Genomic DNA, 15153 nt, shown 5'->3' with positions numbered 1-15153 from the left:
GAGCCCTCGGCCGGAGTGCCGCCAGGACAGGATCTCCCTTCCTTGAAGAAGTGACGACAGCGGGAGCTACTGGGGCAGGCGGGTCTGGTGGCGGGTCCAAATCTAATTCTTGATCTGCGGGATGAGGTCGTCCAGCTCTTCCCTCTGGAAGAGGCGTAGGGTACGCGGATCATCCCCCTCCTGCGTGCCGTCCCCTTTTCCCCCGTCCGGGAGGTCAAGTCCATGTCCCGCTGGGTCTGGCACCGCCCCCACTGCTGCGGGCGTGGATCGGACCCGGGTAGGAAGGCGGGAGGCCCCCACTCCCGGAGGGTCGGGGGGGGGGCCAGCGTCGAGGGCGACATCCGAGGGATCTTAGGAGGGGGGGTCCCACAGGTGCTTCCAGCCCCTGCAGATAAGCGGTATGCATGAGCAGGATAAACTCCGGAGAGAACCCCGGCCTGCTCGGGTGCGCTTCGGGGGCGGCGTGGTTCCTGCTCCCTGGCTCTGGGTGCTTGGTTCCTGCACCAAAATCGGGGGAACACCCCCGCTGGTAGAGTCCTCCAGGGATCCGTTCTCCCTCGTGGCCTCCAGGGATCCGTTCCCCCTCGTGGCCTGCGCCTCAGGGCGCTCAGAATGTAAAATGGCCGCCGTTCCCGCCAAAAATGGCGGAGTGGCCGGCCCGCGCCACCCGGGCAAAAAAGAGAAATCAGTCAGGGACTGTGAGGTACCTTCCCCCCCGGGAAGGCATCGTGCACAGATGCCCTCCCGGGAAATCCGGGACCCCGGGTCTCCGCAGGCCGCACAGTGGGACGGCCGCAGCATCGGGATCGCTGTAGGAGAAAAGAAAAAGCCACGGGGGGGGGGCCACGCGCACAAAAGCGCCGCTGCGGGGGGGCCCGGTCGGCCCGCACTGCCCGCTGTCCGAAAATAGAGGAGGGTGCCGCGGGGGGGCCTTCCCGGCCACACGACCCGCCCCAGACATCTTCCCTAAATGGCTCAGCAGCCCATGAGGAGCTGTAAAATGGCCGCGGGTGAGGGAGTAAAGAGCGAAGAGGCCGGCTCCACCGGCTTTCACAGGCACCGGGGGCTGAGCTGTGAAGGAAAAAACTACAAAGGAAAAACAAACTTACCCCTGGCTGCAACGAGAAATAAACAGCAAGGCCACAGAGAAGAGACAAGGAAGATAAGCCACTCCCCAGAAGTTGAAAGAACTCTGCCTTTTTTTTTTTTTTTTTTAACTTAATACAAACTTGATACAAACTTGATCCACAGAAAAAGACAACAACAAGCCATAATCAAGCAAGAAAGTGAAGAAAAAGGAAAAGGAGGGGAAGCCTGATTCCCCTACTCGCATCTGCTGGAGTCAGAAGATACTGGACTCCTGCAGAGGGGGTAGTAGTATATATGGATACGCCCCCTCAAAGCTTGTGCTGACTCCATCTGCTGGATTGGGGACATAACCCACTGTCTGGACTGATCCAGGTACGTACAGGGAATGAATATTACTATAGTTAATTTTACATTAACACAGAAAATCACAATCGCCAATAAAATGTTTCTAATAAATTGCACAAAGTCATTTACCTTTTACTATCAAATTTTCAATTCCACATTCAAACATTATCCAACCCCACTTCTCTTGGCTGGGTCCAATACGAGTTGTATCTGGAGCAGCTGGCTGCTCTGTTTCATCCACAAAAGTGAATTCATCCAGCTCTTCCAGAGTGAAGAGGACCTTTGACTTCTCAAATGGTATGGTTGTGATTGCACAAGTTCCCATATCTATAAGTAAATAAAGAAATAATAAAAGTAAACATCACACAATCCCTAATATCCAAGAATAGACACATGTGGACCATGTCCACTCTTCCCTTACTACCTTTTCATGATATTTTCAAATATATTCCCTCCAGCCAGTTTGCAAAGTTAGCCAGATAAACCTACCCAGCTAACTTTGGTGAGATATTTAGTAGCACAGCTGCAGCACTGAAGAAACTGGACTACCTCAACCTATCCAGTTAACTTCAGCACTACTGTACAGCAAGGCCCGAGCTCCTCCCTGGAATGCCCTTATGTTAAAGTTTAGACGGAACATGAATTATCTGGTTGCAATTTAGCCGGAAAAGTGCCCAAAATATTCAAAAGTCAGCATATATTTATTTTAAAGAATTTTGTATCCACACTTGTAGCAAAAGTTTGAGGTGGAGTATAAAAGTAAAACATTCATATTAAAACCATAAACAGAGACCCAATGCACAGAATTCTGGGTAATCCGCTCTTTGAATCAGTGTCTGCATTGCTTCATCCCTGGTATTATTTATGATGCAACCTCCATAAATGTCTGTGAGAATAGCTATGTCTTTAGTGCCTTTTTAAAAGATGTTCATTAGGCTAGCAGTCTCAAATACACCAGGAGGAAATGCCAAAACATTGGGCTTGCTACTGAGAAGTTTGGCTCCCTGGTTAAATCAAGACAAGGAGACCTCCAAAAGGTTTTTATTAGCATACTGTGAAATTGCAGGATGGTTTATAAATATATAACAGCATTAGCCCAAAGAGCTGTACCACTGTATAATAATGCCTGTATTAAAGGAGACAATTTTATATTGAACTCGCCACTTTGCTGGTAACCAATTTAATGAGGCAAGAAACAGTTATATGTTCACGTATCCATGTGCTCATCAGGATCCTAGCTGCAGTATTCTGAGCTATTTGTAACGCCCAAATAGTAGTCTCAAAAAAGATATAATTGCGATGGAGAAGGTACAGAGAAGGGCTACCAAAATGATAAGGGGAATGGAACAACTCCCCTATGAGGAAAGACTAAAGAGGTTAGGACTTTTCAGCTTGGAGAAGAGGCGACTGAGGGGGGATATGATAGAGGTGTTTAAGATCATGAGAGGTCTTGAACGGGTAGATGTGAATCGGTTATTTACTCTTTCAGATAATAGAAGGACTTCAGGGGCACTCCATGAAGTTAGCATGGGGCACATTTAAAACTAATCGGAGAAAGTTCATTTTCCCTCATCGCACAGTTAAACTCTGGAATTTGTTGCCAGGGGATGTGGTTAGTGCAGTTAGTGTAGCTGGGTTTAAAAAAGGATTGGATAAGTTCTTGGAGGAGAAGTCCATTACCTGCTATTAAGTTCACTTAGAGAATAGCCACTGCCATTAGCAGTGGTAACATGGAATAGACTTAGTTTTTGGGTACTTGCCAGGTTCTTATGGCCTGGATTGGCCTCTGTTGGAAACAGGATGCTGGGCTTGATGGACCCTTGGGTCTGACCCAGTATGGCATGTTCTTATGTTCTTAAAGGTCAGCATTATGTTTCATTTCTGCCTTCTGGGCTCAATTTACAAAAAATCATATGACTTACAAGGATCCAGGCCTATTAGCATATATGAGCTAAAATTATAACGTCAACCACTGGAAAATGTTATGCATTGGTGTTTTAAGTTTAGAGGCGGTGACATTTAACTGAGTGTAGTGGCTCAGAATTGCTGAGCAGGGGTTTACTCTACATTACCTGGTAAACTGCACTGCTCCTATTATGAAATATCTTATAATTTAACACTAAAGATTTTTCTCTTACTGGCTATTGGTATAAAGTGTTTATTAGTGCCCCCAACCAACTGTTATGGCAATTAGGTCTCATTACACCAGGAGTCCCCTGGACATAATATTTCGTATTTACCTTCTTTGAAAGATGAAATATAGAGAGTGAGGTCTCCCACATCCACTTCTGTACATCCTGGGAAAGCTGAGGATCAAGCATTGCCACCAGCCAATGACCAAACAGCCCACCAGCTCTGCCCAGGTCTTCCACTTGGAGTAAATGAGCACAGCACCAGCTGACCCCCCCAAACCCCTTTACCATATTACTCTGCTCTCCCTCTGAACTATATCCCACCTGAGGTATCCAGACCGCGGAGCTGGCCATGAACGCGGTGCACATTCAGCTTGGCAGCTATTTCCTTTCCTCTCTCCACTCCAGCATTGGACCTCAGGGAGCCCGATGACTGCGGCTGCATTTTACTGGCTTGGACATACTTGTCGAAGGTTACAGAAGCTCTGCTCATGTCTGCATTGTTTGGGGTCTCTTCGATCACACCCCTTTAAAGAGGGAGAAAATATATTCCATGTAATGTCTCTGAACAGATCATTATGATCAAAACATCTTTTCAAGGAGAACTTGCATGCATGCAGGCTGTAATTAGTGTTGCCAACTGGTTCCAGAGTTTCAGGACAGGCTGATCCAGTCCCGGTTTTACCCCCATGGCCCGTACAGACTTGTCGTCAATCAAGTGGGACACCAGAATTGTGTGTCCATGCAGACCTTAGGGTAAAGCCAGAGCTGGGTCAATCTGCCCTGAAAATCTGGAGCCAGCTGACAACCCTAGCTGTAATCATGTTTATTTATTTGCACTGATAGGCCGCCTACAGCGAGGACCGCAGCGGCTTACAGCAAAACACACACAATAAAATGATAAAACATAATGCAAAGAAATGAAACATTTTCAAGATTTCACGTAACGCTTACACACAATCCAGGCAGCACAGCTCATACAGAGCCGTAGCAACCTTATGGCTCAAAAAGCACCACAGCCCCTCCCCCCACATGCAGCTATTATTCAAGGCAGTGGGGGCCAGCAGTACAGAAGGACATGCTCACCGCACAGCCCTTGCCATGGAGAGGGGGGAGAGCGCGTGCTCCCCGTAAATATTGCTTGCCACTCACCCCTAGTTCCAGTGTCTTTCTCCCACCTCCCATTAACTAATCCCGGACCAGACCTGTCACTGTCCGCTTTGTGCACTGCGTTTCCTGCCCTGGCACAGTAATTTGGACCACGTGATGCTCCGTAGTTCCAAACGGCTGGGTGCAATGTGGAAAGGAGCAGAGGCTTACAGAAGTGCTGGGGCCACTGGGGCTGGGGGCCCGGGTTAGGACCATCACCGAAGGAAGGAGGACGAGGTAACGACTGGGAAAGGAATTTTTCATGAAGCGAGGTGGGACTGGGGAATGAGGAGGGGAGATGAGGGGGACAGAGAGAGAATAAAAGAGGTTAAGTGGTGTGGGATTGGGGGAGGTAGAAAGAGGAGGTAGATTGGGTGGGAGTGGAGAGACTCAGATATTGGATGGGCTGGGGGGGGGGGGGATTTGAAGTGTGAGAGCCAAGTCTCCCAGATTTTCCAAAACACTCCCAGGTTTGTCTGTTCCACCACCTGGACTGCTGCCCCACTGTTCCTTCTCTTCTCTGAAGGGCAGCTGGGGATAGGAGCAGAGAACGCAGACACGCTCGCTCTTCCTGGGTGCCACTTCGGTCTTAGACAGTAAGCAGTGCCGACACACAGAGAGGACCGAGGGACTATGATCCTTATAGCCCCTCATTGGCCACTCCACACAGAAAACCTCCTCCACTTCAGTCCGTAAAACTTTCTAGTGGATAGCTTTTATAGAAGCTATGAGGACTTTTTATTCACTTTGTAAACCGTTATGATGGCTTCCCGAATAACGGTATATAAAAATCTTCAAATAAATAAATACATACATGGATAGTCTGTAGGGGATGCAGAGATTACATCTGCTTTCCAATGCACCTCTGTTTGCTTTACAGAGGGGTCAGAACATTAGGGACAGAGAGATTCGTTCATGTCTTAAATGTAGACCCCACTAATAATGAAAACAGTAGAACGAGGCAGCTGTTCTACCATTGACCAAGGCATATCTGTCCAGCGTCATGCACTGCTTGTAGCTGAGGTTCACAGAAGTAAAGTAGTTATATAAAGGAGTTATATCTGGCTTAAGTATCACGTGGTTTGTTGTAGAACACATGGATGCCGTAAGTTTCTCATTTGTGTCAGTCTTTACAGGGGAATATGTACAGAGAAAGCAATGCCACCCTTATCTGTCCCAATTATTTATCAAAACAGTATCCACTGAATTGGTGAGCAAAGTAGTCACATACCTGTTCATACGAACCTGAGTAGCAATTCTATCAAAACACAGAGCAATTAGGGATACATGGGTGATATTCTTCAGAGAGGCTGCATTTGTGGTTTCTTCAATTGATGCTTGTAATAGACACAGGTTTACCTGACAAAATTACATAAACAAGTTAAAAACCTGAACGTATTTATATTACAGACATGTTAATATTGTGTATATCTTTCCTACTAATTCTACTGGACCTGTCGGCAGCGTTCGACACCATCAACCATGCCACCCTCCTCAACCGCCTCTCGGACATAGGATAACAGGCTCCGCTCACATATGGTTCAAAAACATTCCTTTGTAACAGAGGATACAAAGTTAAAATCAATAATAAAGAATTCCCCCGCTACAATTCCTCACTAGGAGTTCCTCAAGGCTCCTCACTATCCCCAACACTGTTCAATATATATCTTCTTCCTCTTTGTCAACTGTTAACTAACCTGCAACTAAAACATTTCTTACACGCGGACGACGTTCAAATTCTGATACCCATCAAAGAATCTATCACAAAAACGCTTACATTCTGGGATAGCTGCCTCCAAGAGATCAACGGACTCCTCGCAAACCTAAACCTGATTCTAAACTCGGCTAAAACAGAACTCCTCCTCATCAACCCAGACAACAGCAACCCCACACAAACTGCTCCAATTAACACCATGGTTACACAAGCAAGAGACCTAGGGGTAGTAATAGACAAACACTTGAATCTAAAAACATTTATTAACAATACAACCAAGAATTGCTTCTACAAGCTGCAAGTAATCAAAAGGAGGAGAATATTACGGATTGTAGGACTGTTCTGAAGTCATGAAAGTGTAGGAGTGGTTTCATTCTTTTGATTACTTGCAGCTTGTAGAAGCAATTCTTGGTTGTATTGTTAATAAATGTTTTTAGATAGATACTGCAACTCTATCTTGCTAGGTCTCCCATCTTCATCCATCAAACCACTTCAGATGCTCCAGAATTCGGCAGCCAGAATACTAACGAATACCAGAAGAAGAGACCACATCTCTCCCATTCTAATAAATCTGCACTGGCTGCCAATACACTACAGAATCCTCCACAAGTCCTTCACCATCATCCATAAATCAATCCACTCCCAAGCCCCTCTCAACCTCCAAATCCCCCTCAGACTACACACATCATCCAGACCCATCAGAGAAGTCTACAAAGGTTTGCTGACTGTTCCCCCAACTAAATCTACACACCATATTGCACTCAGGGACCGGGCCCCGCTCTTTGGAATACCTTACCACCGGATCTTAGACTTGAACCCTGCCTATTAACTTTCAGAAAAAGGCTTAAGACCTGGCTATTTAAAACAAGCCTTTCCCGAGTCTAATAGCCAGGGAGAGAAACCCTCGGTAATACCCATTGAGAGACCTTACTGCACAATTGAGAGACCCTTCTGCACAATGTAAATAATTTCCATTAAGAGACATTACAGCACAATGTAAATAATCTATCTCTGTAAAGATTATATAATTCTTGTCTATCCCTGTCTCCTTCCTCCCCCAGTTTCAACAACCTTGTTATATTGTAACTTTTTACTTCCTTGGCACTGGTTAAAAGAACAAAGTTATTGCACCCCTTGTTATCTGTAAACCGGCATGATATGATTGTATCAAGAATGCCGGTATAGAAAAGCTTTAAATAAATAAATAAATAAATAAATAAATAAATATATATATATATATATATATTATGGGGGCAATAATCAAAGCAATTTATGCAGGTAAACCATGATTATCCACATAAAACCGTGGGTTGATTATGGCCCCCACTCCATTGTGGGTAAATTAAATGCACTGATATAGTGCAGGTACTTTTCCTTAGGGAAAAGTGAACAGAGTCAGGTTGGGAAGAAATAATTATGCATGGAGATTAAATAATTTCTGTGCATCATATGTGGAGCAGAAACGATACTTCAATGTAGGCGCAAAAGCATGTTGGTATTCTATACCCCCGTTCTGTGTGCCAGCCAAATTTTCAATTGGAACTCCAGGGTAATTTCCATTATTCACCCCCTTGGGTAGAAGGTGGATAATATGAACATTAACCAGATAACGTGCACATTGTCCACTGGATTTTGAGAGAGAGAGACAATGGCTTAGTGCTCAGAGTTAAGGGTTGTGACCCAGGAGACCAAGTTCAAATTATGCTTCTTTCAATGATAAAACGACTTGCTCAAGGTCGGAAGACACAGTAGACATAGAAAAGGTACTGAGAAGGGTGACCAAAACGATAAAGCGGATGGAAAAGCTCCCTTATGAGATAGGCTAAACAGATTAGGGCTCTTTAGCTTGGCAAAGCGATGACAGAGGAGTTATGAATGATTTATAAAATCTTGAGTGGGATAGAATGGGTAAACAGTGAATGTCATTTACCAGTCAAACAACACTAGAACGCACTCCATCAAACTGGCAACCAGCAGATTTAAAACAAATTGTAGGAAGGATTTTATTACTTAACACACAAAGAGGATTGGGCACGTTCCTGAAGGAAAAGTCCATAACCAGTGAAGACTTGAGAAAGCTGGGATACTAAAATCAGCTATTGGAGATCTGACGGGTACTTCTGATGTGGACTGGCCACTGTTGAAGACAGTCTTCCTGAACTAGTGAGTCATACTTCCTCTCTTAAATCCCATCTAAAGACCCACCTTTTTGAAACAGCTTTTCCCTGTACGTACCCAGATCAGTCCAGGCCATGGGTTGAGCCTCCTGTCCAGCAGATGGAGACAGACAAATACTACGAAAATTAACAGGTAAGAACTAATTTTCCTTTAAATCTTATGCCTGATTGTCTGCTTTTATCTTTTCTTTTTAAACAATGTCTTCCTTTATACCCCAAGTCTTTGTATATTTGTACAGCGCTGCATATGTTGTGCGGTGCTACAGAAATGTTAAGGAGCAGTAATAGTGGTGGTATTAGCAGCAGCAGCAGCAGAGCCAGGATGCTGGGCTCAATGGACCTTGGTCTGACCCAACACAGAACTTCCTATGGATTCTTCTCTCATTTCCACTTAAAGTTTAAGCTTTTTCAGGAAGGGGCTTGTACTTGCAGTTAACCAGCACCTCAATTTATCTCTAAATGCACATATAATATAAAATCAAATCTTCAAATCATTCAAAAAAATAAAACTAACCCAAGCTTTTCTTGTACTTTCATATTATTAGGGCTGGTTACAGCAGTAATACTAATGAGATGCCTAAAATAGCAACTTGTCTAATTTTTGATTCCACTGCTGCCTCGTCTGCTCCTATTTTGAAGACTCCTTTCCCTTTTATTTCTAATCAACATATTTATTCTTCTAGTTTTCACTATTACTGTGCTCCCTGTCCTTTCAAGCCCCCCTTCCCTGAGATCACACTTCACTTATAAAGCACATTCACACTTTCATACTCACGCACCTCCCACACAGGGCACCCAAACTTGAGACACCCACACAACAATGGAAGCAGTACATGAGCATGTAACTGCATGCAAAGGCCTCAGCTTTATAAACAACATAGCTGTAAACCACCTATGCTCAAGCCGAGATGGCAATAGTCAACCGGGCTACACCCTGCCCTCTGCTGCCTGCCCTGTACCAAGCAAGGAGGCATCTCAATCCGGGCCCAATCTTGTCCCCAAGCAAGGAGGCCTCACCTCCCGAGGCGTAACGGTGATCCACCATTTGCCGTAAAGGCACCAACCAAATACTAATCTGTACAGTGATGCGCACCTGTGCCCCATCCAAAAAACCTCCATCGACTCAGGTACCTACTCACCAACTGTGACGATAAAATCAGATAGTACATTACAACTCCAATTGACCAACAGATCTTACTATCTATGGTTTATATGTATGACATGTACAAAAACAGGCAGCAACTAATATGTATATCAAAATACCTAGGGATACAATAAGAAGAGCAAACTCGCATATACTGAAACACATGCCTATGGCAACGTTAAATGAATAAAAAGTTGGGAACAACCCGTCCCACCAAAAAATACTCAGGTGGGAAATGCCTGGTGTAGGCAAAGAGGGATCCTGCCTCACGAGCCAGGTATTTAATCTGACTGCGACGTCACTGCGCCACAACTGCCCGCTCCTCCCTGCCCCCAAACCTCATCATCACGGCGCGAGAGGAGAGGGAGAAGGGAAGGAGGAGTGAGCCACATCTAAGTCCCGGTGAGGAGGAGAGAGGACCATCCGCATGTGGCGCCGACTCCGGACATTCAACATGGGCCCACAAATTTATTTTAATTGAGCTGGTTGTCAAAAAGTCACACTCTTCAATAAATGCTGACTGTGGTCATTTATCACTTCACTGCTCAGCAGATCAAAAGATTAGCTGAAATCTTAAACCAAAGCTAGAGCTCTTACCTTGGGTATGGTAACATTGGCCTGCAGACCTTTAATTGTCACCTTGTCTTGCTTAAGTGACAAATTCGTCTGTCCTGGCTTTACTGCTCCGGAGCCATTGTTTTCAATTTTTGTTCGATTGTCCTGTTTAGCGGGTACCTACAATTAAAAGGTTAGGAGGGCACCATAGTTACTTTCAGATAGCCCAGACTCTAACATTATAATTGCAATCAATCGCATTAAAGCAGGGGTGTCGAACAGGCTGCCCAAAGGCCGCAAAATGTCTTATGTTGTGGCCAGGTAGGATTTCTGTCTCCGCTCTGGCCATCCCCTGCAGACTGTGGACTCTTCCCCTCACCCTCCCATGGATGATCTCTTTCAGGAAGTGTGCCAGTCTAGTCCTGCCTGTGGTGGCGGCAGCAGGCTGTAAAACAGTGCAGGCTTGGGACTGAGTGTAGGCACGGTTCAAGGCCCTGTCTCCTGTATGGAAGCCAGGGTCTGCAAGCACATGTTAGTCCAGTCTCCAGCCCACACCCTTGCAGCTGAGTCCAGACACCAGGACTGGTCCACTTCATGGAGAGAATGTAGGGGGGGAGAGGGGCGAGTGCTCCACCAAGTTTCATGTTGTAATTTAAATGGCCTCTGGGGGTAAATACCTTTGACACCCCTGTTTTAAAGGGACAGCAGCCTGAAGGCCCTTTACAAGAGATTACTGTAGAGCCGGGCGCTGCCAGTAATAACTTTCAACATCAGCCAAAATCCGATGTTTTAAGAAGGTTGTCATGCAGGGTTTGACCAGCATTCGCTTTAGGGCAAGAGCAGATTGTTGCATTACTGTAAAAGGAAGTTTGAAATTCTCTAGGAGTCTTCATAATCAATAAGCAGTATCAAGGAACGGGCCCTGTACCTTCCACATACAGAATGAACTTCACAAAAAGTTTCAGCCAAAATGCTGTCACCATTCCAGAAGAGGAAGATGTTGTCACAGAACAAAATGGTCCAAAGAATCACAGGAATAGAGTGGGTGTTCAAAAGTCCCAAGATACAAATTAAGCTGTATCAGGGGCCATGAAAGCCCTCACAAGCGAGCCCTTCATTTGTTGACTGAAAATTCCCGCACGTGCAAAAACAAAAACCCCCACACTATTTTTATCAAGGTTATTTTGGCTAAGTCAACCAGGTATTGTGCAGGGAGCCTCCTGAGATCCTTCCTTAAGTGGAATGATGACTTAAATCACGTCTCACTTCAACAGCCAAATCTCCTTGTGAGTCACCATGCGGCTCTCTTCTGGCAACTTGGCTCGAATCAGCCAGTCGTCCAATTACGGGTTTAATTCTCAACTCTGCCGCAACTACTACCATTACCTTGGAAAAGGTTCTGGGAGCAGTGGCCAGACCAAAGGGCAGCGGCCGAAACTGAAAGGGGCGCCGCAGAACACATTAATATGAAGATACACTTTGGACAGATCCAGGGAGGTCAGAAATTCCCCCAACCACATGTCTCACCTTCAAGGTCCAGGATGGGATGAAAGGAGACCTTCTTCTTTGGCATGACAAAAAAATGGAATACCGCCCCCTATTTTCTTGAGACGTAGGCACTCAGAGCACAGCCCTCGAACTGAGGAGCCTTGTCAATGTACTCTCCACTGCCCTCTTCTTCTGTAGGGAGAGGCAGGGGGACTCCATGAACACGTCCCAAGGAACACTGCAGATCTCCATCGCATATCCTACTCGCATCACTTCCAGGACCCACTCTCATTTCAAGCCACCTCTGATAAAAGAGAGAGACGTTCCCCTATCTCCTGTTCCCTGGGGTGGGTCGGCAAACTTTCATTGGGAGGCTCGGGGGGGCGCCACTACCCGAGTCCCTGCCCCTTCTGGGTTGTCTGTGACAACAAGGACTAAGACCTCTGAAAAGTCGTCCCTCTAGAGGGTTGAAAATGCCTGGATCCTCAAGTATGTCAAAGGAGAGAGGTGTCTGCTTCTTATCCTCCGGCCAATGAAGAACCATAGATTTGCCCCACTTACTTGATCAGTTCCTCCAACTCGCTCCCAAATAAAGTGAGCCTTTAAAGGGCAATTTGGTGAGGCTAGCCTTGGAGGTCGCATAGGTCGACCAATTTTTCAACCGTAATTGACACCTGGCTGCTACTATAGAAGTCACCCCTCTGGCTGAAGTGCGGAACAAGTTACAATCCGCATCTGCCAAGTAGGCAGCTGGTTCCATAACTGCCCTGGAGCTTACCCCAGAGTCATCAACCTCCTGGGAAAGAAGCAAACGAGAGTGAGCCACCAAGGAACAACAAGAAGCAATCTGCAAGGTCATTGCCACTGCTTCAAATGCTTGCTTAAGGATAGGCTCAATCTTTCTATCATGAGCATCCTTCAAGGCCACTCCTCCTACCACGGGAATAAGTGCTCCGCTTGGAGACTGCACACACGAGTGCATCTACCTGAGGAAAAGGTAAGCGCTCTCTTACCACTGGATCCAGAGGGTACAGGCTTCCAGAACCCGACCCCCTTTGAAAGTAGCCTCTGGGGCGCCCCACTCAAGATCAATCAATTCTTGAATGGCCTCCAGCACGGAGAAAAAAAACCAAGAGGGGATTTCTCTTGGCCCTTTAGCATTTCCAAAGTCTGGGAGAGCAGAGCTGGCAGTTCATGCCTATGAAAGAACCATAACATAGCTCTATATGGTTCTAACCCTGAGGCATTTCACCATCCTCAAGAGAGTCAGGATCGGCACCATCATCCGTGCCATCCGGATCTCAAGCCAGAAGTCCCGCTGCCGCTCTAGGAATACTGCAGCGATTAACAGAGGGTCCAGGCAATGCCCTGGGAGCATTGAACATGTATTTATTTTTATTCAACATTTTTATATAGCGACGTTCGTTAATAACATCACATCGGTTACCATTAAACAGAAATGCAGCCACAGAGGCTTTACAGAGGAACTGATCATGAAACTGGGGAGTGGGAAGACCATTAAACACGGAGCTACTGAGTGGGGGGGGGACTAAGGGAGGGGGGGGAGCTATAATTAGGAATGGAGGTTATAAAATAAAGTATTCTACTTTAGAATGTATACATTAATCTTCTTTAACTTATGTAACAAGCAATACATTTGAGATATTAATGTCACAGGGGGCTGTAACATACAAACACAGAAACGATGGCAGAAAAAGACCAAACGGCCCATCCAGTCTGCCCAGCAAGCTCCCACACTTATTTTCCCATACTCATTGATTGATCTTTAAAATCGTCAGCTCAGTGTGCTGCGGCAGTCAAAAAAGCAAATAGACTGTTAGGAATTATTAGGAAGGGAATGGTGAATAAAACGGAAAATGTCATAATGCCTCTATATCGCTCTATGGTGAGACCGCACCTTGAATACTGTGTACAATTCTGGTCGCCGCATCTCAGAAAAGATATAGTTGTGATGGAGAAGGTACAGAGAAGGGCAACCAAAATGATAAAGGGGATGGAACAGCTCCCCTATGAGGAAAGACTGAAGAGGTTAGGGCTGTTCAGCTTGGAGAAGAAACGGCTGAGGGGGGATATGATAGAGGTCTTTAAGATCATGAAAGGTCTTGAACGAGTAGATGTGAATTGGTTATTTATATTTTCAGATAATAGAAGGACTAGGGGGCATTCCATGAATTAGCAAGTAGCACATTTAAAACAAATCGGAGAAAATTCTTTTTCACTCAACACACAATTAAGCTCTGGAATTTGTTGCCAGAGAATGTGGTTAGTGCAGTTAGTGTAGCTGGGTTCAAAAAAGGTTTGGATAACTTCTTGGAGAAGTCCATTAACTGCTATTAATCAAGTTTACTTAGGGAATAGCCACTGCTATTAATTGCATCAGTAGCATGGGATCTTCTTAGTGTTTGGGTACTTGCCAGGTTCTTGTGGCCTGGTTTGGCCTCTGTTGGAAACAGGATGCTGGGCTTGATGGACCCTTGGTCTGACCCAGCATGGCAATTTCTTATGTTCTTATCTGTTTCACCAACCACTAAGTTCAGGGCCCTTGTTGGTAACTGTTTGATTTTAATTTCCTGCCACCCTCCTGCTGTTGATGCAGAGTAATGTTGGAGTTGCATTAAAGGTGAAGCATAAGGCTTAATGGTTAAGATTGAAAACTACGCCTGAAGAAAGATTGCAACCCCTGGAAAATTTCTACCCATGAAAAGTAGAATTATCCAAACCAGGATGCACCTGATGCGTACTCACTGAGCTACCGTCCCCTGCTGAGAAACCAGTTAGGGGAGGTCCAAATTCAGACTCCCCACTTGAGTTATCTTTACCCAGACCTACATCCAAGCTGGGAAGAATCAGGTTTAGTGAAATCAGAGGAAGATAAATCTCTCGGAGTACATGCAAATTTTTCTAATGCATATTTATTGTGGATATCCTGAAAACGTGATGGCTGATGGCACCCCAGGACAGGTTTGGGAACCACTACTCTAAGCACTGCTTAACTGGTGATACTGAGTATTGCATATATGTATATCTGGATATACACACCCAGATAACTTTTACAATAATAGTCAAACCTTGCTGGTTGTATTTTAAAGTTATCAGAGTAGGTTTACCCAGACATCTTTATTGGGGGCTTTCAGCAAAATGTTTATCCTATTGAATACCCTGATAACTTATCTGGCATATAATATTGTCTACTTTGCATTCACTGTACATCCCTGTTTAGTTTATTAACTCTGCATTTGTGACTGATCAGTAACCCCCCAGGTAAGAAAAGTTGCTATATGATCTCATTATTTTTGAGAAAGTATTCTATGAATGCTTTTTCTGTGAGCTATATTAACC

General features: G+C 45.3%; 1 protein-coding gene across 1 annotated transcript in view; it reads right to left on the bottom strand.

Annotated features, from left to right (window-relative positions):
* The window catches only part of KIAA1109 (KIAA1109 ortholog), a 590259-nt gene that overhangs the window by 350283 nt on the left and 224823 nt on the right, over positions 1-15153 (bottom strand). Inside the window, 4 exon segments of the mRNA XM_029584454.1 lie at positions 1564-1761; positions 3891-4093; positions 5947-6074; positions 10348-10485. Of these exon segments, the coding sequence (XP_029440314.1) occupies positions 1564-1761; positions 3891-4093; positions 5947-6074; positions 10348-10485 (667 nt within the window).

Source organism: Rhinatrema bivittatum, chromosome 1, assembly GCF_901001135.1.
Source record: "Rhinatrema bivittatum chromosome 1, aRhiBiv1.1, whole genome shotgun sequence".
Classification (NCBI taxonomy): Eukaryota; Metazoa; Chordata; class Amphibia; order Gymnophiona; family Rhinatrematidae; genus Rhinatrema; species Rhinatrema bivittatum.
Note: the sequence above shows the minus strand (reverse complement) of the source record. Positions and strands in the feature narration are given on the sequence as shown.